A 25084-nucleotide genomic window follows, 5' to 3' on the forward strand; every position below is an offset into this window, starting at 1 on the left:
CAGTGATGGTTCTTACGTTCTTAGAAAAATTAGAGATGGAAAGAAGTATAAGTAAGTATTTAGTGGAATTTTCCTAACTCATTTTTACACCTGTGTCCATTATTTTATCTTATGTTGTCTCTTTTATTTTTATTATTTTTATCTATCTAGATTACCTGGCACTCGAAGGTTACATGATTTATTAGGAGTGGACAGTTGGGGTCCAGGTGGTCGGCGTTTAGGTGAACCTGGTCACTCAAATTCAGATTACCTTAAATTTAAAGATCTTATTTTAAGAATGCTAGACTATGATCCCAAAACAAGAGTGACACCATACTATGCACTACAGCACAACTTCTTCAAACGCACTGCGGATGAATCCACAAATACCAATTCAGGTGTGTAAGATACATTTTTTTTTATTACTTTGATTCATTGCACTCATACTCTCTTTACTTTGCTGAGTGAGATAGAATATAAGTATAATTGAAGGAGATTGAAGAATAATACAGTCAGATCAATCTTATCAACCTATCTATTCGCCATGAACAAGTAGTCTTAAACCTTTTCGAAAGATTAAAAGCTCTCTATTGTTGTGTATATCAGGTGGTCCTAGTGGGAGTGCAAGCACAAGTCCAGCTGTAGCTTCACACTCCTCACATTCATCACATCCAAGTCACACAACGCATACTTCCTCACACCCCGAATCAATGGTGGGTTCTAGTCCATCTACATCAACAGCAGGTTCAACCGCTCAACAACAAGGTATGTTTTAATTAGTGAAAGAATAACTGTTTTGGTTTGGTGGCTTCAGCAAAGTTTACAATATCATGATTTACAGGCATTAATGTTTAAATTTTAAAGTACCTCAACAAGACAGTTCCTTCATTAGTTGTGGAATTATGTGGTTCATAGGAGTTCTGATTTCCAAGATTTCTACTTTTTAACACTTTAACGTTTTAAATACACATTATCTAATACAGTTCAGTTTATAAGTTTGATGTGGGTTCCCAAATTAAGTTTGGTTGTGAATATTATTTGCTGCAGATGTTCAATTCTTTTCAAAATTTATATTTTGATAAATAGATTGTAGTGTGGGTGCATTAGTAGGTGGGAAATTTCATTAGATTCTATCAAACGCTCTTCATGATCTTTGTGATATGCTCTGCAGTTAACAGTTTTATGGATGGCTTGTATAGCTGTGGAGCTTTTTCTAGCTTTATTTCAGAATTGCTGTACCTGCTTCAGCTGCAGCTTCCTCATAATCACTACAAATAGAGCATACTATTGCATCAGAAACAAAAATAGAGAAAGAGGAAGCTCTGTTTGACATTAGCCAAACCAGTCATTGAAATCATTATTAACACAATACAAATAAAAACATTTAAGATGTAGCTAATCTTACCTCCTACATTTTCTATTACTCACATGCTGCAGTGGATTACCCTACAGACAGATATTTTGTTTTATCTGACGCATTTCAAATCTTAAAATTTGCTTCCTACATCACATCATACATTATAAGTTCAAATAATGTAAAAAATAATGATTTAATTAACTATTAATTTCAATATTTTAAACATCTTCTCTCAAGTTATTTTTGATGCAGTTTTGTTTCCATTTTCACTCTGAATTGTTTTTCTTTGACATTTTAATGCTGCAAAAATGTATTGGACTGCCTTATTGCCAGTGTTCTTGGGGATTTCCAGCTTGATGGATAATTTTTTTTTTTTTTCGAATAGTTCTTTTAATCCTGAACTTTCTATTCCACTGCTTTTGAAGGAAATGTAGGTGTACAGGAAACAGGGAAACCATCACTTTGCCATGCTGTGTGCCTTTTTGTTATATCTGGGAAAGGTGCATTTACTATGACACTTAACAGCTTTCCCTTTTGTCTTCTATCCCTCTTTTCAAAGTTAAGAACAGAAGGGGGTAAAGAAGGACAAGAAAGTTAATCAATTTTACACAAATTTTCTGAGTCTTGATGGTATAGCTGATAATTGCTGTTATTGATATTAAAAACTTATGGTGCTACTTTTATAAAAGTTATAAAAGGGGATTATGTCAGTTACATCTGACTAGAACCAATTCTTTTCTCTACTGTCATTTAATTAAGCGTTACTTGTTCATATGCAGCTGAACTGTGGACTCGATGACAGTGAATTAGCCTGGGAGGAGGGAGCCACTCCTAGACATTAGCAGTAAGTGGCTATTATGCAGCATAGTGAATGCATACTAGTGTAGTTTCATGGTAAATTCTTACCATTCATTTTTATTATTTTAGTTGTTTTAAGAATGCTATTTGCTAGTTGTACTTACTGTCCTTGCATGATGATGCATGCTTTGGCTGTTTCTTTCAACCTTCTCTCAGTTTATGTGTTTTCTTTGCTTTGGTTTATGTTGTATTTATTCCTTTTACTCTTCCTGAAATTTCAATCAATGCTAAATGTTGTGAAAAATGTCTCTCTGCATTTGACCTTTCTTTCATTTTCTTTTTTCTCTTCAATTGCGCTTTTTAAAATGACTTCTGTAGTTTTTCCTATTCTTTAATATATTAAAAAACAAAATTTAAGTTGTTTTTTTCTTCTTCTTGGCTACTAAGAGAGAAAGAGAGAGGCCTCAGAATTGCCTGCAGAATTATCACTAGAGTCAACTGTTATTATACCTTTAAAATTTTGTTAAAGTTTTGCATTTTAAGCCACTTGGTAATGGTTTTTTCCCCCTGTTGAAACCACAGACATGTCCAGCACTAGCTGGGACGCAGGGGATGGTCCGCTCGCGGACTGACGTCCGACCTAAGTTACCGGTGATTCGAGTTCATGTGAACTGACGTCTTAACCCTCATTGTAATTAAAGTGAAGTAGTGTGTCGAGAAACTTAATTTTTGTGTAGGGTGTGAAATGCAACCTAGACGAAGAATGTTCTACGTAGTGTCAAATAAAGTGGGCAGTGAACAATCCAATCTAATTTCCAGACTGTGAAAGTAACTGCAGTAAAAGTTAAATTTGCACTTTTGACTATGTCATGCTTTTATGTTTACAGGCTTGGTGGGTGCAGGCACTCGAGATTGGGCAGATGCCACATACACTGGCTCTTATTTGTCCCATATGACGCACGCCTCCCATCCCTCTCAAGCTACTGCAATGGAGTGTGAACCGTCCTACACCAGAGCTCATCAAGTGTCCCAAATACACCCCCATCACCACATGGGCCTTGGCAGGCTTATGCAAAGCCAGCAGCCTGTGTCTCGCTATGCTCCACAGTCATTACCCATGGAGCAACTGCCCAGCCTAGACTGTACGCAAACTGGCAGTTTGAACATCCCCTTGGTTGGATCTGCTGGCACGCAAACAGCCAGCTATTTCAACCAAGGATATCCTGCAAGTCACCAAAACCCATCTGTCATAGCTCCAGCTGGCTATAGCTTTGTGTCAGGTCAACCCGGTTTGTCAAAGGCAGATTTGAGTGTTGGAGCCCCAAAACTGAATAAGCAAAGCTCCAACCCAGGGCAAAGTGGTAGTGATCGTGAAGATAGTCCAATGGTGGGAGTGTGTGTTCAACAAAGCCCAGTTGTTAGCCATTGACAGTTGCCACATTTTAGGAACTTATGTCTTTTTAATATATGTATTAGATGTAAGTACTGGCTTGAGTTAAGCTACCTGTTGTGTTAAGTTGATTGTATAGTGTACAAACAAAAATTTTGACCAAGTGGCTCTTGTCAATGTATGCCACTTGTTTGCATCTTGTTGACAAATTAAATGAGACATTACCTACTGGTAATGTTATGATTTCAATTCATGAAATGATATCATGAAATTCCTGCATTATTTATGACACATAGTTGTTTGACTAGCAGTGATTGTGTAAGGTCTATTCAAGCAGGATCTTGGTACACTTCTGGAATTTGTAAAGGTTGCATGCTTTAGTGCTGCAAGTTAATGTGTGACAACACTCTTGTGATAGAAAGTTTCTTATTGTGGCGTCATTTTGATATGAATTATTTTTATTAAGTGTAGTAAATGGGAGTGAAAAACTCTATGAAGTCTGGATGTATGTGCATTGCTTCATTAGCACCAAATGGAGCTTTTGTTCTCATCCCGTGGTACCTCCGTGCAAATATGTTATTAGAAATGTCATGGAGGGTTCTTCAATCTTTAATTTTTTTAGATCAATTTGATAATAGGTCACTTGTTAATGAAATCAATTCACTCACTAATGTTTACTTTTGGATGAGACACCCTTGCTATCCTTTTGTAAAACATTATCCATTATTATGCACTTTGTGTATTGGAAAGTGCTGTATTCTGATGAACTTGCTCAGCCTAATTTTATGTTTGGAACAATCTGAATTGTACATTTCCTTGTTTTACTGGTATCAATCATGTAGTTTGTTTTGGTCTATCTAATTAGTACATGTTCTGATTTTACTGGTATCAATCATGATGTAGATTTCATCACTTGCTGTCATTGTTAGTCCTCCTCCGTAGAGATTTAAAAGGCACTTTTGTAAAGGACCAAACTGTTAGATCTTTGTAGATTTGCGCAAAGAACTTTGAAAAAAGAATAGGTACACAATCTGTTACTGTACATCAAATGATGTATTTTCCTTCATACTTAGCATATGGTTTTCTCCTATCTCAAATATACACGTCTTGCAGTTACATATCAGTACAGACTACCTACTTCATAGCCCATCAATATTAAGAGAGATTTTAAATCTAAATTTTATTGACGTTCTTGCACTTTTATTGATTAAAAAAATGTAAATTTTAAAAATCCACTTTAGCTCATTTTTGAGACATTTGGATTTTATAATGCAAGGAGTTGTCTGAAAAATTAGATTTTTGTTTTCTTTGGGGGTAATTTGAATTGAGATACAAAAAGAAGCATATATGCAATGGCTGTAGCTTAGGTATTTTGAAAACATAGAAAGGCTAGTTTGTCCACTGTTCAGTATTCAGTTTATTTAAAGAAATAGTACACAAGTTTTCATTTTAAATTATCATATGTACACTTTGTTTAGGCTGTGTGTCTTTCTTGCCCTAACAGCTTTTGAATGGAGTGTTTTACCAGTATAGTTTTTAAATTTGTAGGTATAAATCAAACATGTTATGTTCCTACACCCCCTTCTCCCATTACACTATCTCTCTCTCTCTCTCTCTTTATTTTCAAAGGTGAGCAGTTTTGCCTCAGATTTAACTGATCTGGAACTTTCAGATGTGTAAAATGTTTCTTTTTTTTTAAAAAATGTGTTTTGCTCCTTCCATGATGAGCATCATACATGGAAGATTTTCGTTTAATGTATCTTTCCTTCACAATCTCATAAAACTCATCTTTGCTGCTCAGTCATGAGTAGTTTGTGTACCTTTTCATTTTTGTACCTCTGGTCGGTTCATAGTTTTTATCTAATTTCAGTATGAATTGTAAGGTTGGCCAAAGGCCGAACTTAGCTGGTGATATTTCTGTTATCATTTTATATGCTATCGTTTAATATCTATTTTAACAATGAATGTATGTTTTGTTTGTGATGGACATGAGATAAAGTGAAACCATCGAACACATGTAATATTGTTGTATCCCATCCAATTTTCCTTTTGAAGTTAAAGGTCAGCTTCAAGCTTCAGCCAAAGACCAAGGAAATGTATATCAAACTCTTGAAAGTTCACTACCGGATATGATGGTGTCAGAATTATGCGAAGTTCTCAACATTCTTTTTTCTTCTAAGGTTTCTCATCAGGTCGTTCATGGGTTTAGCATGCATGCAAATCTTGTCAACACTGGAAAAGCAAATGTTAAATGTGTCTCGTCAGCTGGTGCACTCTCCTCAGAAAACATTCTGTGATGCACTCTCTTGTCAGAATGTGTTTGTGATGTACTCACCTCTGATTTGGAGGGATAGAATCATTAACAAGTGGAGTGCATTACAAATTCATCACTAAAGATGACACATGTCACACAGGTTTTTCCAATGAGGGCAATGGGAAAGCATACACCAATTACAAAATCCGATTTCAGTTCATTAAGAGGTAGTTAATGGCATGTGCTGAAGGACATGTGTATCTCAAAATACTGGTAAATTATATGCTTTTGCCATCACAATTTTCAGTTATCAAAGACACCCACAATTTGAATGTGAACATTGAGTTTGATGCTGTTTTTTGTTTTTTGAATTTTTCTGCTAGTGCAGAGCCCTGCTATTCATTGAAGCACTGTCTACTTTGTGGCTAACAGTAAAATGAAACTGGAACAGCAACAGAGGGGACAGTTTGCATACAAATGATGCACCATATATTTCTGTAAATGCAGTATTTTTCAGGCTCAGTACACTACTTTTCTTGTGACAGGAAGACCATTTATATGTCCTAGCTCATTTCTTTAACCTATTCATACCTTACAGATGTTCACTGTCATTATTCAAATGTGAACCATCATTTAGCGACCTCTCATTTTTCCTTTTGAGTTGCCATGGATGGCCTTAATTGATCGGCGGGCTATTTTATTTTTCAAATCTTGACGTTTTACGTTGACTATCAAATTAACTATTTGTTCAATCTATTGGTGAGAATCTGAAAACTCTAAGATACCCTGTCATCCATCTGTTCTTCTTGGTCTTTGGCTGGTGAAAATTACCCTAAAGTAAGATCTTTCATTCATCAAGAGTCTTTGTTTGTTTTCTAGATTTTTTTTTTCAGGCATTTTAAACTAAACAATTTTTCAATAGATGTGTCATACTGTTGGTCGAGCTATTTCATCAGGATTTTTATTAGAATTTCTGGTTTGAGTTTGTAAGTGTTAAAAGTGTATTGCATCGTAACAATTTATCACTATTTCTATTCTAAAATATACTTTCACTCATAAGTCATGCTCCAAAACTCACCTACTACATATACATAAATGGGCCATTCATTACTACATACATGTCTTAGTTGAGCTATGTGTTAAATAAGTTATTTCAAACCGAAACTGCCATAGTTGATTTATGATGTGAAACGAGGCAAAGCCAGTAAAATGTGATAAATATGTGTGAGTCAGATTTAATAAGAAAATGGAGCAGAAACATGTTCATATTTGTGGTTCATTGTAAAATTTAGTCTCCTCATTCATTTTTTTAAAAAATATATCTTTATTGTGTTAAAGTTTTGTTGGTATAGTTTGCGCAGATGAAGAATGACCCATCTGCTGCGGAACAGAACAACCTTAGTGGCATGAGAACATCTTCCAAGTTGTATAATGTCTCTTTCTACCCATTGTGTAATTATATCAATCCAGAGTGCAACTTTGTGATCTGTATGCCTCATTCTGTACTCAAAAGAAATAAGTGATTGTTACAAATCCATACATGTAGATTTGCTCTCAGTATTGTTATTAAAGTTATAAATTCACTGTGTATACCATATGATTCAGATTGTTTAGTTTTAAATTTAACTGTAAATTCATTGTAAATAATAATATAGAAATCTGTTGTCACTGTTCATTTTGTTGATATTATTTCTTGTCACGCTCTACCACATTTTGGCATGTGTCTTTTTCCTTGGTTTAACTTGATACTAACCACGAGATCTTTGGTGTTGAATACCTAGTGTAATTCCGAAGTCAGATATCAAATTTGCGTTGGAATGAAAAATCAACAATGGTGCCTTTAAAAGTTCACATTGACTTGACATGTTTTTGAAGTAGCTCACTGAGCACTTCTTTGTGACAAAAATATGCGAGACAGAGAGGTTAATTGCTTTTTGAAAATCTTCAAATAATATTTGCAGACAGTGTGTTAATAGGGTGCTCGCATCAGCTGAAGCAAAACGTCAGCCCCTCCCCTCTCACACGGGGTACTACCGAGTACCGAATCTCTTTCAAAATAGGGGGATCAAAATACAAGCAATATGTTGATGAGGCATTTATTAAACAGCAATGGTAATCTCTACCCTTTGACTTCTTTTATCAATTGAGGCATTTTTTGCCCTTATATTCAGGAATTATTGAAGAGGGATAGTCCACTCCACTTAGGTCTGAGAGACAAATATAAAAGCAAATCTTGAAATCCTTTAAACACTTACAAATGTATATCTGATTTTTGCTAGCATACAATACAGCCAGAAGACTGTACTCTTCCCCTTCGCCAAAAACAATTGAAAGCAGCAGCTTTAGTCTCACTATGAAAATTTCTCCGGTACATCCTTGCATAGAGATTGGACCACAAAGTCTATTACATGACTCGTATTGAGCAAACATGTTCACGTGGAATGTGCATTTTTGTTTGTAAGCATCAAATGTTGGCAAAAATCCAGATAAATATGAATGAAATACACACATACTCACACGCACACAAACAATATAAAAGTACAGGAAGTAAAGTAACAGGAATGTCTTCAGTGGGGTGTGAAAATTCAATTAGGAAATAAGTGAAAAATCATTGTATAAGTCACTTCCAGAGCAAACAAATACTGACACTCCAGGAACTTGTGTACAAGCTCAGACACTGATGTGATGACACACAGAACTTCTCTGACAGGTCTTAAGTACAATATGCAGTTACTCATATAAAAGCAGCATAACCATCATTATTACTTTACATGTAGCATAAACTCGGAGAGCTTGTTCACTTCCACATTTGTTTTTCTTGTTCATGATTCATGACAGAGTAATACTTTTAATTGTTAAATAAACATTAAGATGATGATTCATCATAATAAATATCTTTTTCCATAAGGGACAGTCAGCAACATGCTATATTTTTGCATTGTTTTTATAATTTTCCCCCTTTTTTCCCCGTTTTAGATCTAAGTGGAATGATGAAACATTATTGCTCATAAAAATCATATATCATACAGACTAAGAGAGAATTTGTCAACTTTCATTATATAAAATGGAAATTAAAATACAATACCCTTATATAAATACTAGTATCAAGCACTTAAAATAAGTCCAACTTACAAAAATAATAAAATGGCACTACAGTTGATCACAGAAACTTACACATGTTTCACAGGCAAATATTAATATAAAAATCAGCTTCACAAGATAGCTAAGCAAGTTAAGTTACAAACAAGCCTGAATTACTATAATTACAGTATGTGCACCTGAGTGGGTTCAAAGATAGTAACTGGAACTCCACGATTGATAAATTATCACCACCTACCCTTTAACAGGATTTTAAAATAGTGCTTGAGGAATGAAAAGAAACAAGTCCATGTTTTAAAAGGAGTAAAAGGAACCTACCACTCACAAGAAAGTCAAACATATTTTAATACTGAAAGGGTGCTTCACACTTCTAATATCTTTCCTAAGGAAAAGAATAATTCATCACACACTTTCTTTGAGTATATCACATGTCAGGCCAATTTATACTCCAACAACAAATACCTGCTAACTCACAACTCATGAGGTAACTTAGATTGATTGACTATTTTATGTATTTTATAGGAGTGCAAACACTTAACACATGAGGAAAGATCAGAATAGAAAGATGAAACAAAGAAATTTGATTTAAGATAAAAAATAAGTACAACAATTAAAATTTCCTCAGAAGGGGTAAAAGGCAAATGGGCAGGCATCTCATCCAATCCACAAGACAATAAATGAGAACTGTTTGCCTTCGTTAAATTAAACATTAGCATTTCCTTTTTGTCTTTAAACTGACAAGGGATGTATTACTAGATAGACAGAGGGTTTTGAAGGGTATGTATCATGTACTTAAGACTTATTGAATGATAAGCTTAATTTTGTGTCAGGCAATCTACAGTTCCTTTCACTAAAAATGTTACAGCCTCAGGGTAAACCATGTCTTTTATGTTTATAAACCGGAAAATTAAAAAGCTAAAATTCATGAAAATCAAAGGAAGTCCCTAGACATCAAGATTCTATTCATACAAAACTGGCAAAACATATTCAATCCCAAAAGTTGAAATGTATAATCCATACCAGGATATAACAAGCTTTCTATATCTATCAAAATTAGTTAACAACTAGAAGGATGATAACTGTACAATGTGTCTAATGCAATTACTGTTTGCCCACATTTCTTCCTTCATAGTTTGTTCTGGACAAATTGAACTCTGAATACTGTAACATTGGTCCCCTGTTCGATAGATCTGAGGCAATATTGAACCACTTCTACAAAAGACTCATGACCAGAAACCATATCACACAGTCATATCAAGTTTGAAAAAATATTTCATAATTGAACTAAACCCGAAGGCAATGAATACAGATAAAAATGATAGAAACCTTCAGGACAAAAATTCTCTCGTAGGTTCTTCAGTTGTCTGCCGTGTGAGGGAAGATTCTCGACTGTGTCTATTGAAAGTTCGTGTCAAGTCCTGTAAAGATATGAAATAAAAGTTGTATTCACTAAGTAGAGAATTGAAGAAAAATTCATGAATATGTAGATTTACCTGGACAGGTATGCTATCATGTGGGGATTGTCCTTTTAATTCAGGTTGAATTTCAGCAAGAGCACTAATGGTACCAAGTCTAGAGGTTGAAACTGGAGAGAATCGCACTCTGGGGGGGAAGTGATTGCTGTCCTCATTTGGAAGGCTATCAGTTAGACTATTCATTTGATCTCCACTTGTGTAAGAGCTAGAAAGCCCTAGAAAGAAAGATAGAGTTAGTGAATGGAAGTTTTAATTGTACAGGTAATAGACAAGACAGCACTGATCTAATTATAATACCTGAACGAGCAGCCATTGGTGAATAGGAAGGGCGTTTGAGACTTGATCTTATTCGGGAAGAGCCAAAATCTCCAAGGGATTCCTTTTCACTCAAGGAGGGATTCACATTGCCATGTTGAGACTCTGTACTATTATGAATATTGCTAAGGGAAGAAATGTCATAAAGACCAGACTCTGTGCCACCACTCCACACTCCTGAGCTACTGGCCATCAAAGATGAAATGGGCGAAAATCGCACACGAGATACAGATGATGAAGAATAGGAGCCCTCTTTTGCAGAAACATAACTACTATCTTCACTAGTCAAGCTGTCAGTAGTTGGGGGTCGATGAAATAGGGACGAATCACGGTCTATCAAGTCTCTAGAAGTTTGGTGATAATATTTCAGAGGTGGTGTGTATTCACTGGACCAATCACTGTAAGAAAAGAAGGGACATTCATTAGAAATAATTATAATAATAATAATAAAAAAAATGTCAGCAAACAATTTAAAAAAAAAAAAAAAAATATTATTTTTAATGCTTACGAGTGAGGGGTTGGAGTAGAATGCATTGGACGCCCAAGGATTTCATCATCCATGCCAAGATTTAGACTAACATTAGAAGTCTGTGACAGATTTGAGCTACATGATGTATTTGGCCTCAGCATATATCCAGCTGCTAATCTTGAAGGAGGTCTTGAAAGCGGGGGAGTATATGTCACATTGCTCAACACACCACTAGCTGAGCTGCCAATATTGTTACGAGAAGAATCAAAAACAGGATGATGTGGGTTCATTGTGTCTAAAGTTGGACCAATGTAAGGTAGATGTTGAATCTCTAATTCATGTCGAGGTTTGTAGTGTAAAGGAGAGCCCTGATAATCACTAGATGGTTGCCGTTGCAATAAATTCATTTGAGAAATATCTGAAGCTTCGAGGCCAGGAGTGTACTGAAAAGTTACATAGTTTAGTTTTTCATTTGTTGAGCCTATTGAGCGATTATGTAGAAATGGAGATCCAAGAGTAGACGGTGCCTGAAATTAGACAAAATACAAAAGTCAGAGGCAACAAGGTAGGCAAAACTGACAGAGGGACAAAGGAATCAAAAACAAACCTCAGAGGGTTCACAGCTAAGACTGTTCTTCCTTCTTGGAGACCCTGCTCTGGAACTGGACCTTGACACAGTTCTTGATCCAGCAAGGGAACTTCCTTGAGAACCAGAATGTGTAAGTTTTAGAGCTGACAGCTGGGAATGCAGTGGTCTGATATCTTCATCACTAGTGGGGGATGTATAATTTGATTCTGTTTGTTTTTGCATCAAGACACTGTTTAAATGGGGACGATAATGTCTAACTGGTCCATGGTAAGTGTTGTGTGGATAGCCTAAACATTAACATGACATTTTAGACCACATATAGATTAGATTTTTTTTTCATCAGCGATTTCAGGATAGACACTAACCTGAGGATGAAGCAAACTCCATCTCAGCTGATCCATACAAATTCCTCAAGAACCCACTATCAGGGCCTCTATGCCACTGCTGATTTTGTGTTCCTAAATCTTCGTTCCTAAAATAATGTAACAAAAATTAGTAATGAAAATCCAAACATTTCACAATATTTCTCTGTCATATTTCTTCTTTACCTTTCTGGATGCAAGCAAGGGTGAAAAGGCGTGACATTTGAGAGTCTGACATCATAACCAGCAGCAAAACTTGCAAGCATAGCTGCCATATTGTATAAGACCATTTCAATTATCGATGGCTTTGGTCGAGGTCGCATTGGGTCCGCTGCAGTACCATTATAGAGTGTGGGCATTGGTATTTGCAATGGAGGCAAGATTTGGGATTGCATAGGACTGATGGCTGATGATTCGCCACACCACTCTCCCTCAGATGGAATCACATTATTTCCATAATCTGTTTAAAGGAAAGATAGAATTGACTAACGTATCTTATGATTCTCCTTCAGCAATGGTAGGCAAACTGACTCTGAGATGAAAATTATTATTGGGTTGTGAAAAATAGATAGAATTTCATACCTTTGAACGTTTAAATATTGAAGAATGAATCTGATGAATGAGTAACACTACGTTCCAGCATTAAGTTTCAACTCACACAAATTGCAAAAAGAGATAGGTGAAACTAAATAACACTAAAATTTTATGACTACTAGGCATGTAAACAATTACTTAGGATGGTCAAAGCAACTCAATTTAATTTTCTACGTTGTGTTACTAAAAATATGTGTAAGGGAAAAGTGCATTAGCTAACTGCATGAGCCAAAAATTGTTTTTGTATGTTTCTGCTGAAATATTATGTTGATTCTGGTGTGGAATTCACTCCTGCTCTCAATTAAATCATTCATATTCAACAACATACTGAAATACCAAGTGTGAGCAATCTTCCACCAATTAAAGAATAGAGATGAAGGTAAGCAGCGAATTCAGTAATAGTGTTTTAAAAGCATTGTTAGATGCTTTTCAAAGAGGGTTAAATTAAATTAGTTACAATACTTACAAACATTCTGCAGATGCCAAAATTTTCAATTTTATTGAAACTTTAGAATACTACAGACAACATTCACAGTGTTAGGCACCAATAACCTACTGCACTCATGGATATAGAGAAAAATTTCTTGTAACGAATAACCATTTTAATGGTCACTTCAGGTTGAATGATAGATTTTTGGAGCAATATTGTACAAAACTAGGCCAATACAAATAACTCTCACAATGAAAAATATAGATTAGATAATAAGAAAGCAACAACAATGAAACTGATAAACTCAGCATAAGTACTTTACTCACACAATGCAAAGACATTCAAAACAAATTTTAAGCAAACAACTACTTCACAGCAACAAATTATGGTAAAGGTGGAATCTTTCAGCTTGCATGTTATATCCTGGAGAACTGCAAAAACTTAGCAATTAAATACTTCTATATTATAGAAAAGCTGTAGCTTGTCTAATTACCAACATTTCTTATCTAACTATACTTTATGTCTACTATCTCTACTTATAAATATAACAATAACAAATGGTAGGTAGGTCACTAAAACAAAATTCTTTTTTCTTGAAAATAAAAGATAAAAAAATTCAGGTTTGAAAGGGACCATGCAAGCGAGTTAATTGATCAACAGATATCTTTTGTTCAAAAAAAAAAAAAAAAAAAAAGGAAGGAAGAAAAAACAGAGAATGGGTAGAAATTCTTTGCTTAACATGGAGAGGCCAATAGATCCAAATACATGGTAGTAGGCACCATTTCCTACATGTCAAGCAAGTAATAAACAAAAGAAGAGAGAGAAAAACAACTCAGGAAAATGGGGGTATCTTTCATCAGCTATAGATAGGGCCTTATAACACAAGCCAAAAGCTTCACTAATGTGAAAAGGGTTGCTGATGTATTTGTTATTTAAAAGATGCATCTTAATATGAAAGAAACATTTGGCCCCTTGAGTCATACTATTACAAGTGAAATATGATAAGAAAAATATGTAAGCATCCAACTTTCAGGTGTAACTTGTTTCACCTATGAGAGCTAGTAACACTATTGGGCCAGCGGTTATCTGTATCCACAGAAATGTTACTATCAGAGCATGCTCGGCTCGAACGTTCCTGCCCCTGCCCATCCCCTTCAACCATCCTACCTATTTCTTGGAGGACCCCAAAGTTCGGCAGGCCTGAGACAGCTGAACGAGCGCCAGTGTGCTTCTCCAAGTTCGGTGCACTCTTGCTCCAGCGCTTCTGGCTAGCCGTGTCCGAAACACGCGTGATGATTTGCCCTCGTTCTCGCTGATGGCAAGTGCTGGGGCCCCACGTCTTGCCCTTGATGCCTTCACCCGACACTAAAGGATCTACAGGAAGGGGGAGTTTCACATTCAAAGATAGTATTTAAAAATATTTAAGGCAAAATCACAGAGGATGTAACTATCAGCAACCAAAGACAACTTAGACTTGAGGGGCACTGCCACTGAGTAGTTTTGAAGCTGACAGCTAAACCCTATGCAAACTTGAAAATATCACGTGTAAGTGAGTACAATCCTGTATGGTTTACCAGTATTCCCTCAAAACTCCCTTAAAGCTACAACAATTGTGACTTGTATATTGCCTGTTATTTCAGTGGTATGAATGACTCTTTGCCATTTTTAATTCCTTGGATTTGGAAAAAAAATAAAATAATAATACCAATAGCTAACAAAGCTTACTTTGAAAGGATTCAATTCATTGTACAAAAGCACCACAAAAAATAATACTGTAAAATCCTACAGAATGCGCAAAATACATTCACACACCCACTCTTTGTATGATTAACATGCCAAAATCCAAATACACTAATGTTTCATAAACAAAATTTAATTCTGGTTGCAAAAAGGGTTTTGATTTGACTGCTGGAAAAGGAAGCCAAACTACTTTTGTGGTGGCAAGAAAAAAAACCTCCGCATGTAAGCTTTTCAAAGGAAATTACCACTCAAAGGCAAAACAAATCAGCAGTGTAAGGAAAAATACAATCTGAAGGAAATTTATAAGTGCTGTTGTAGGTATGCGAAATTATGCAAAAGAAAAATTTGCTACATCAGGTCATCACACATGTGCAGAAGTATGAATTCATTGCAACTTACTGGCAATTACATGGAGACGAGGCCCTATGCTTGGAGACCCAGGAGGACTGTTTGGATTACCCCCAAGTCTTTCTTCATGCTTTACTGTTATTGTATGCCGAAAACCTAAGAATTGAGATGGATTTTAATTTAACAATCAATTAGATTAGATTAGACTGCGGGGCCAACAGAGTTGGAACTCTTACCTGAGGGAGCACTGATTTGGCTTGGTTCTTTTTTGAGAAGTTTTAAATGAGACTTTTTGCCTTTACGTTTGTTAGGTTGAGGAGTAGCATTCTGCTGCATCATCATCATGTTCAATTCTCTCTCAACCAATTGAATTTCGCGAGCAGCAAGTTCTTGCTCTCGTAGTTTAAGGTTCTCTTCAGTTTGTTTCTGTTGCAGCTGAACTTTGGACAGCTGTTCTTCTCTAGATCGCAACTCCTATGCAGGTTAAATAGAGAATTCAATTATTAGAGCGTGCGTACCTTCATTATAAACAATAGGTTACCAAAAGTGTTCCACAAAATATTACTTTCTCTTTTTGCCTAAGACCCCTGAGAACTTCTTCAATTTCTAATTTCCAATCAGCTTGCATTGTGTGGAAGCTGTCATGTGGTGTCTGGGTAAAAGCTGAGTGCTTAATTTTATCAAGAGCCAACAGTATCCCCTCAAAGGATGGCCTTTCATGAGGGTCTGCGTGCCAACAAGCTGAAACAATGAAATTATACAGTAGTAGAATTAAATTTGATCTCCTAAATGTAAGTACCTAACATCTACTTCTTATGAAATGATGTCCAATCTCAACAAATAATTAGCACTTACCTTCCATCAAATCCCTCCATGGCTTTGGACATGTTTTAGGGATTGGAAGAGTAAGTTTATTGATAGCAACACCATAAACAACTGCTAATGCATCTATCCCCTTGTAAGGTGTTTCCCCTGTTAAAAGTTCCCACAGCAACACACCATAACTGCACAAACACACACAAAACAGATTAATAAACCAGTGGTTATTAACACAAAACAAATAAAATTGTTGGATAAAAAACACATTAACACCAGGCTCTCTAAGCAGGACTGTGTATTACCTCCACACGTCACTAAACTTGCTGAAACATGAATCACGCATAACCTCAGGGGCCATCCAGGCATAGGTCCCAGCAGCTGACATATGCTCAGTCTTATAAACTTCACGGGCCAAACCAAAATCTGTTATTTTTAAAGTTTTCTTTCGTAAATCATCATCATCACTTATGCGCTCTGTTAAGAGTACTGGGGGAAAAAAAACAACAACAATAACTCACTAAGCAGGTCTACAAATGGTAACAACTAATTCACTGAGGCAGGAATAAGAGGGTACATTTCTGGTCTGAAAAGAATATATAAATAAGGGTATGGTGGGAGAAATCGCAGATAGAGATATTCATTAAATCAAAAATCATCATTTTAATGTAATGAAACAGTTTAAAAAAATAAAAATTCTATGACAATTTAATGGTCAAATATAAAACAGTGACTAGTTACACAAAGACTTTTGGACCACTTACCATTAGAGGATTTCAGATCACGATGTATGATTGATATAGGTGCTCCATTATGCAGGTAATTCATTCCTCTTCCAATCTGTATAGCCCAATCTACTAAAACATCAGGAGGTATTTTACCGCCAGCTAATACTCTATTTAATGAACCTCCACGGGCATACTCCATAACCAAACATAAATTAGGTTTCTGCAAACATACTCCTATCAGGTTCACAATATTATCATGGTCCAACAGCCAGGAGAGATTAGCTTCCTGCCGCATTTTCTCCAAGGTATCATTAACATCTTCATCAGGTTCTTGACGAGCTTCTTTCACTGCCACTTCTGTGCTTCGCCAGTAAGCACGAAAAACTTTTCCAAAACCACCAACTCCAATAACTTCGCAAAGTTGTAATTCACTGTAGTCTATCTCTACTGGTTTTATATCGTTTTCTACAAAATTTGAAGGAAAAATACCCACTTTGTCCCCAATCTTGCCAGTCCACCAGCCATCGTCACCTGATATTTTTGAGTCATATGAGAGGACTTCAACAATTCGACCACGGCGAAGACTGAGTTCATCTTCACCTTGGGCATCATAGTCATAGAGAGCTGTCCAGAGATTGTTGGCATCGTGCCTTCTGATTGTGGTAAAGCTATTAGAATGTTGGGGAGTTTGTTGAGGGCTTCGTATGCGACTGTGGGTCACAGCTGGGGATGCAGACCTGCTGCCATGACTAAGCTGCGACCCGGAGTAGCCGGTCCATCCCGCACTAAACCTGCTAGCGCTGCTGATAGAAGATTCAGCATAACTGCTGTGGCTTTGGGCACTGTACACACCCTCTCTGCCATTGTTGATACCTTGCACAGGTCTCTTGTGTTCCATGGAAGTCAACAGGGGAGGCATTCGTTCCTGCGACGGAACCTTGCTCTCCCAGAAGGGCTAGGTTTAGCTTGAATGCTGCAGCCACTAATTGCGAAGGAAATTGAACACAGTTGGTCGGTGGTTTGCAGCTGCTTGCTCCGGATCTCCATCCAAATGCAGGACCACTGGGCTGTTCCACTTTTCATGGCATATGCTCTCCGGAGATTTTTCAACGCATACTAAAGTAGTAGGAAGCAGACCATGGAGACAGAAAATAGAAGTTTCACTTAAACTTCACTATGGCCCAATTAGTGTTTACAAACTTCAGCAAAAACAAGGCATCATTGTTGTAACCTGCTGTACAAATTCGCCATGATTGATACGTAGAGGTTGGTTTAGACAAAAGTTGTGTCAAGAAGGAGTAAGGCGGAACGAAGTACTTTAGAAGGCGTTGAAGTTTTCAGAAGTATGAGAATTACTCACCACAAATCAGGCTAAGTTCGTGAAAGACGACAATTTTGTGATGTTTTTAACTTTAAACAAAATGATTTCTGTCAAATAGTATGTTCCGTCGATTTGATTAGTTTGCCCCCTTCCATTCTGTTGAGAATGGTTATTGCCATCGATGTCAGAAGGGATTATACCGGCAAATTGTCATGTCGGCCAGCAGAACACATGATCAGAGAAAATACCCCTAGTCGCCCTGGAAATTCAACATTTGCAAGTAAAACTCAACACGAGACCGTGTTACTATCAGATACATCTTCCCATCCCATACTTATTCTACCAGTATTTCATAATCTTAACTGCTAGCAAACTGTTAGTTTGCGAATGTTTTGTTTCATAGGGTAAATTAGTGCATGTGGGTGGCCATTCACCTGCTGAATATGCAGTAATTTTTGAACTTTCCAACTCATTTCTAACTTGCAATAAAAGTGCAACACTTTCATAATTATACGGAGGATGGTGAACTCTAAACTCAACTATTGAACAGCTCACTTTAATTTGTCTGCTCTGAAACCTTTAAGATGGATTCGTATAGTTTTGGCCTTGTGAACTACTCTGTTCTCATTACTATGCTTCTTATATCATCAAGTATTGGACTTTATTTTCGTTTCTCTGGCGGCCGACAAAAAACAAATTACGTGAGTAATACATGAACCTTTAAACATGATAAGTTATTTTATAATTGTTACAGTGGAAGTTTGTTTCAATTGCAGGAGTATTTGTTTGCGAATGGCCAAATGAGTGCCCTTCCTTTGGCATTCTCGTTAATGTCTAGCTTCATGTCAGCTGTAACACTACTAGGTGTTAGTGCCGAGAACTATTCCTATGGCACCATGTTTACAATTCACAATGTAGCCTTTGGACTTGTCACTCCAATTATCTCTCACTTGTTTGTGCCTGTGTATTTCCAACTTGGAGTTACAAGTGTTTACCAGGTATGTATTATTTTTGTTGTTGTTATCTACCCTGACATACCTTTTCTTTTCTGTTTCTTCTGGTCAAAACAATGTTATTTATTCTGGTTTATGTGTTGCACTTGCAGTACCTTGAGAAACGGTTTGGTAAAATTGCACGTCTGGCAGGGTCTGTGGCATTTACCACACAAATGATGCTGTACATGGGTGTGGCATTGTATGCACCAGCATTAGCTTTAGAAACAATTACAAAACTGCCAAAGTCATACGCCATTTTAATAGTTGGTTTTGTGTGTACATTCTACTCAGCAATTGGTGGTTTAAAGGCTATTATCTTCACAGATGTCTTCCAGGTATGTGCTTCAAGAAATTCTTACTATTTTCTTAAAATTACTGTGTTTGTAGTTTTCCTTTTAGAAGTAATTATTTATGGATTTACAGAGTCTCTTGATGTATGCTGCTGTTTTTAGTGTGATTTTTGTGGCCTGGATTGACAAAAGTAGCCTTGCAGAGATATGGCAGATTGCAAATGCTCATGGTCGCATTGAGTTCAATAAGTAGGCACATTTTCCCTATACTGTGTTCTCTTCTAATTAAAATACATGTACCATGTTTATTGTGATACAAATTTCTTTTTAGCATTGATTTTGACCCCACTGTAAGGCACACATGGTGGGGTGTAATACTTGGCGGTGGTATTACATACCTCTCTGTTTATGCAGTTAATCAGGGTCAGATTCAGCGTTACATGTCTTCTGGGTAAATATTTCTTGTTAACTGCATTATCTATATACCTAGTGTCTTTTCAATTGCCTATATTTCTTCTAATTCTAGTAAATTAGAAACTGCTCAAAAAGCTGTGTGGTTAAACTGGCCACTTGTTTCACTCATGAGTTTATCCTCAAGTTTTGCTGGACTTGCAATTTTTTCAAAATATGCCAGATGTGACCCTTTCACAACATGTCAGATTCAACGGTCTGATCAGGTTAAGTTTTGATTATCTTTCTATGCTCATTCAATTTTATTAGCAACTTCGATCTCAATTATTATTATTGTTATTATTATTTTTTTGGCAGGAGCTTAAATACATTTTGTTGAACATGTACTTTCTTTTCTTTTGTTTCCTCAGCTAATGCCACATTATGTTATAGACACTATGGCACACATTCCTGGACTTCCAGGTCTGTTTGTTTCTGGAATTTTTAGTGCTGCTTTGAGTACTGTTTCGGCAGCAATGAATTCATTAGCAGCTGTCACTTTAGAAGACTATGTGAAGGTAAACTGAAGTAGTTTTTAAAATTAAAAATAATTATTTCATCCCACAGCTTTATATTCTCGTCTTAAACTTTTATCCTGTAATTAATTTTACTTTCAGCCTGTTTATGAAAAAGTCAAACGACGAAAATTTCCTGATGAAAGAAGCTTGTGTGCCAAGCTCGTTTCAGTATTTTATGGGTTGATTTGTATTATGCTCGCTTTCATAGCTGACCGATGGGGAGGTGTGTTGCAAGCATCCCTCACAATATTGGGAGTAGTGGGGGGACCCACAGTTGGCCTATTCTCCCTGGGAATGTGTTTTCCACATGCAAACGAAATTGTAAGTATGTTGGTGTAAAAACAACCCTCTTATTTCTAAAAAAAATTAAAAAAATCAAAACATTTTAAGAGCCAAAAAAATTTAATAAGAGAACTACACTATGTTTTAGGGTGGTGTGAGTGGTTACATTGTATCTCTCCTCTTCACATTTTGGATTGGATTTGCTGACAAGCCACCCCCCATCAAGTTGAAAGCATTTTCAGATCAATGTTCACATTATGAGCAGTACTATAACTCAACAGCCTGTCTATCAAACTTCCTTCCTAGAGAGTAAGTAGTAATTTTTATTTTGCACCATCCTGTGCATCTAGGTTGTGGCTCATTAATTCACGTCATGACCTAATTTACTTATCATTTCAGACCCAGTCATGAATATTTCTACATTTATCGGATTTCTTATCTGTGGCTGAGTTTTATAGGCTGTATCCTATGTTTGTTTGTGGGTGCATCAGTAAGCCTGGTTGTTAATTTTATTAAAAATAATCCTAATGAGAAAAAAGATCCCAATATGTTTATACCTCCAATTTCACGTTATTTGAAACGACAATACACTGTTTGTAATGAAAGAAGTGCAGCTAATCTGACAAGCATGGCAGGTTTAGATGGCAACTTGGAAATGAAAAAGGTATCTTTATTGCCCTTATCATCTAAGGAAGCATCCTCTCAAAGTTTATGTTGCTAATGGGATGTTTTTTTTTTTTTTTACAGTTCTATGAATTTGAAAATAAAGATGGAGCCCACAGCAATGATGCAGAATCAAGACCATGCTTGAAATGAATCTGGTGATGTGATGACAGTAAAGAAAAGTTTCAATTATTTCTGATGGTGCATTAGGTAGTATAGTCTAGTGTAGTTTGTTTTTTATCTCTTATTTTGTTACTTGTCATGTTTTTTGTCCTCTTTGAAATGTTTTGTATCATTTTTTTTTCCTTGTGATAGACGGAATCCTTCTATAATAAGTATATTTCCTGGTAATCATATGTGCTACAAATGTTATGTCCAATATGTCAATATTTTCTATCAAATGTTGATCTCAATCCCCCACCTGCCAAGTAAATGTGTAACCTCACACTGAAGCGCATTTGATGTGTTTGGCACTTGGGGACTAAACTTAATGTAATACCTCTATCAACCCCTGTTTCTGGGCGAATCTCATCAATCCGCAAATCGTGATAATAAAATAATAGACTGTTCCTTGACTGTTTTACCAATTTGAAATGATCGATCAATTTGACAAAAGTTTATCAAAACGTCAGCTAGTTAGGGACCACATTTTCATCAAATTTATATCTTTTTGATTGATGATTTCAGATTGGGCAAGTTATTCATTATGAAAGCTGTATTTTTTCATCTGTTGTTATTTGTAATGTTGCTCTCTGATTTATTGTCATTACATTGTTATTTATTATTATTATTACTATTATATTTATTATTTTGGGGGGTCGGGGGTTGCCCTTTAACGGCACCGTCGCGAACAGTGACGGTGGCTGAAATGTATAGGGTTTTATTGGGGTGCTTTGTGGTTTTTTTTTTTTTTTTTTTTCCTCTCAGAGAACTTTGCCGAGGCCTATAGGCCTATGTTGGCAGGAGAGTGGCGGCGGAGTTGCGGCCAGCGTCGGGGAATTTTGTGGTTTTCACGGGTGTAGGGGTGTAGCCAGTGTGGCCAGTGTGGCCAAAGCTATGAGAAGAAGGAACCGGGCAAGGAAAGCCATGGCTATGCTCTTTTATGAGTGTTGCTTCCCCTTTCTTTATCTACGATGTATACGGTGTATATATACCGACAACTCGGTATTACTTTGGACCAATAAAATATGAATGTGCCTATAGCTCCCAGCCGAACCGACCTGCACTCACCCCCCCTCCCCCTTTCCCCCACCAAATGAACCAAACACTGTCAACACCTGAACCCTCCTCAACCTGCACTCGCCAACAACAAACAACACTACCGCCAGAGAGCCAGCACAGCCAGCAGCCAGCTCGCGCGCCGCGCACGGGACGCGCGAGGGGGTGGGAGGGCGTCTCGGTCGCCTCCAGCGCGGCTAGGGCGGCGCAACGCAGGCCGCAGGCGAGGGCGGGCTCAGTCTCTCGAACGCGCTCGCTGCCGGAGGTTGTGGAACGAGCCGCGTCGTGCCGCTTCTCTCGCCGGTGCCTGTCTGTATCCTCTTGACGAAAACAAGGACGATTTGACGGTCGGCTCCGCAGGCTCTGATCAGGTCTGGTCACGGTGGCCATGCCCTCCTGCGGGCCCCGCGGCGTCGCGGCGTGCCCGGCGTCCCGAGCGCGCGTCGGTCCGTGAGGATGTACAAGACGGTCCGCGAGGGCGACGCCAGCCTGCAGTACACGATCCTGCCGCAGCGAGAGGTCCACGAGGACGTCCACCAGGACGCCATGGCCCCCCGGCACGTGAAGCGACGCGGCCGCTGGTGCTGCGGGCCGTGCGGGCTGCGGACGCGCCCGCTGCTGCTCATGAGCGCCGTAGTGGCGCTGGGCGGCTGCGCCTTCTTCGTCGCTCTGCTACTGCCGGCGTACGCCTCCGCCCCCGACCTGGAGACGGCCGTCAGGTGCATGTTCACGCTGGGCGGGGCGGGCCAGCGTGCCTCGGTCAACCCCAACGTCCACCACCCACCTCAACAGGCCGGGCCGCACAGCCGGCACCCCGAGTCACCCGCAGTGCCGGAGGACGACGACGAGGACAGCGAGGACTACCCTGGGCAGGGCCAGGTGGTGGCCATGGTGTCCGCCCCGGAGCTGCCCCCGGCCGCGCCACCCGCACCCGCCGCCGTGCGCCTGCTCCCGACGGCGGCGCCCTTCGTACCCAACGCCCTGCCCGACGATGAAGAGGACGACGACGATGACGAAGATGACGACTCGTCGGACTCGGGCGAAGCCAAGACTCCTCGTCGACGGGGTCTCGCGGTGCCGCCACCGCCGCCGGGACTGCCGCCGTCGCTGCTGCCTCAGCGCCAGCCGCCGGGGGTGGACAGCAAGCTGCCCCCGCTCATGCTGGACCCCATGATGATGGGCGACGCCCCGCACATCCCGGCCCACCGCAAGACGAACAACGGGCTGTACACCAACGAGGACGACCTGGACCACAACATCATTGACCTGACGCGCAGCCGGCAGCGCGCCTCGCACGCGAGCACGCGCATCTTCGTGGAGGCCCTGCTGCCCAGCATCGACGGGGAGGGCGACGCGCGGCCCGGGGAGCCGGCGGCACCGCAACGGAGGTCCTGGATGGCATCCGCCAGCCTCTTCAACTGGAAGGTGAGTCGGCCCAGCCAGGGCAGACTGCGACAGCAACACACTTTTCCCGCGCGTAATGGAGGGGTCCGGAAGTAAGCACCTTTTCGCAACGCCGGGTCCCCGAATTAAAGCCTCCCACTGAAACTCGGAACGTGGACGCAATAAGTTGGCCAAGTCTGGACAAGCCCCGCCTCCGTGTTTCTGTTTCCCTTTGTCGAAAGGTTTGGCGCGTTTGTGTCACGTGTACAACTTGTCGCCATCAGCCGCCTGCCCCGCCCCGCCCCGTAGACTTAACGATGGCGATGGCCGCGGAGAAAAAAATCGTGGAAGTTTTTAATTAGTTGCGCAAAAATATTCCGGGCGAGTGGTCTGCGTTGGGCTGTGCCGTCAGTCTGTACTGGCGGTGAGGGGTCGATGAAGGGTGCCGTCGGGCAGGGCTGGCGGGGCGACAGTCACTGGAGGCAAAGGAAAAGCGATTTGATAGCTCTTTCCACGATGTGATGTGATGGCAGGTCGTGGGGCTGTGGGAGGAGTATTCTTTTTAAATGCTGAGGGAGGAATCTGGAATCCGTGGTAGTGGCACTTGCTCCCCTCCCCCCTTTACCCCTGCACCTCACCCCGAAGGAAGGAGAAGACTAGCGGGTAGAACATAAACGTTCCCGATTGGTCGAGCGCTTACCCCCACTAGCGGCGTGACGTAGAGTCGGGAAGCTCTCGACCAATCGGGGACGTTTATGTTCTACCCGCTATTCTTCTTCCTCCGCTAGTTAAAGTACTCTTGGGGCATGGGCGTGGGGGGGGGGGGGTGACGGACGGACGGGCCGAACGTCAGACGGGCACACGGTGATTACGTACCTTCCAGGCCCAGGCAGCGCCCATTAGCGATTGAAGCCCGCTCATATCCACCTCAGAGACACCTCTCTAGGAGTGAGACTTGCCATCATCAGACGACCGAGGGAGGAAGTTACAGAGCGATCGAAGGTGTGTGTTGCAAGTTCACATGGTTTGGTACCTTTCCGACATACGGCGGGCCATGTATGGTTGTTTCTAAGCCGCCGTACTTTTTTTTCTGGTTATCCTCTATGTACCGAATGCAAGGATTCTAGAACACCCGCCGCCTGCGTCATCGTTCTTGATCGTCCGCCGGTAAATCTCTTAAGCAGGTGTACCCCAAGTGCAGGGGGATCAATCCCCCCCCCC

At 39.2% G+C, this 25084-nt stretch overlaps 4 protein-coding genes across 6 annotated transcripts in view; 3 read left to right on the plus strand and 1 right to left on the minus strand.

The window, feature by feature from the left end:
• Positions 1 to 7453, plus strand: part of LOC113202517 (serine/threonine-protein kinase minibrain) — a gene marked incomplete in the record, with an annotated part of 59627 nt that extends 52174 nt beyond the window's left edge. Inside the window, 4 exon segments of the mRNA XM_052270941.1 lie at positions 1 to 51; positions 151 to 377; positions 586 to 744; positions 3022 to 7453. Coding sequence (XP_052126901.1) covers positions 1 to 51; positions 151 to 377; positions 586 to 744; positions 3022 to 3563 — 979 coding nt within the window.
• Positions 7454 to 7858: 405 nt separating this feature from the next.
• On the minus strand, positions 7859 to 18006 carry LOC113202516 (uncharacterized). 2 transcript variants are annotated; one of them, XM_026416777.2, is made up of 14 exons: positions 16780 to 18006; positions 16321 to 16504; positions 16055 to 16203; positions 15765 to 15940; positions 15436 to 15673; positions 15251 to 15355; positions 14279 to 14485; positions 12274 to 12547; positions 12091 to 12197; positions 11744 to 12012; positions 11176 to 11663; positions 10650 to 11065; positions 10371 to 10567; positions 7859 to 10295 (listed from the first exon to the last, which is right to left on the minus strand). In XM_026416777.2, exons 1-14 carry the CDS (start codon positions 17660 to 17662, stop codon positions 10206 to 10208), a joined length of 3783 nt encoding a protein of 1260 aa, XP_026272562.1. In that variant the 5' UTR covers positions 17663 to 18006; the 3' UTR covers positions 7859 to 10205. The 2 variants fall into 2 exon arrangements, with proteins under 2 accessions (XP_026272562.1, XP_026272563.1); XM_026416778.2 differs by lacking the exon at positions 14279 to 14485.
• Positions 18007 to 18049: 43 nt separating this feature from the next.
• On the plus strand, positions 18050 to 22464 carry LOC113202518 (putative sodium-dependent multivitamin transporter). Of its 2 annotated transcripts, XM_052270942.1 has the most exons (12): positions 18050 to 18118; positions 18649 to 18765; positions 18841 to 19062; positions 19170 to 19394; positions 19483 to 19598; positions 19681 to 19800; positions 19876 to 20026; positions 20171 to 20317; positions 20417 to 20638; positions 20748 to 20908; positions 20999 to 21263; positions 21347 to 22464. In XM_052270942.1, the coding sequence occupies exons 2-12, from the start codon at positions 18649 to 18651 to the stop codon at positions 21413 to 21415; spliced, it is 1815 nt and encodes a 604-aa protein (XP_052126902.1). In that variant the 5' UTR covers positions 18050 to 18118; the 3' UTR covers positions 21416 to 22464. The 2 variants fall into 2 exon arrangements, with proteins under 2 accessions (XP_052126902.1, XP_026272565.1); XM_026416780.2 differs by having other exon boundaries at positions 18114 to 18765.
• Positions 22465 to 22601: 137 nt separating this feature from the next.
• The window catches only part of LOC113202529 (uncharacterized), a 311684-nt gene continuing 309201 nt past the window's right edge, over positions 22602 to 25084 (plus strand). The window contains exon 1 of the mRNA XM_026416791.2: positions 22602 to 23905. Coding sequence (XP_026272576.1) covers positions 22937 to 23905 — 969 coding nt within the window. The 5' untranslated portion in view covers positions 22602 to 22936. The remainder of the gene's footprint in view (positions 23906 to 25084) is intronic.

Source organism: Frankliniella occidentalis, unplaced genomic scaffold (assembly GCF_000697945.3).
Source record: "Frankliniella occidentalis isolate FOCC.00 unplaced genomic scaffold, Focc_3.1 Scaffold144, whole genome shotgun sequence".
Lineage (NCBI taxonomy): Eukaryota > Metazoa > Arthropoda > Insecta > Thysanoptera > Thripidae > Frankliniella > Frankliniella occidentalis.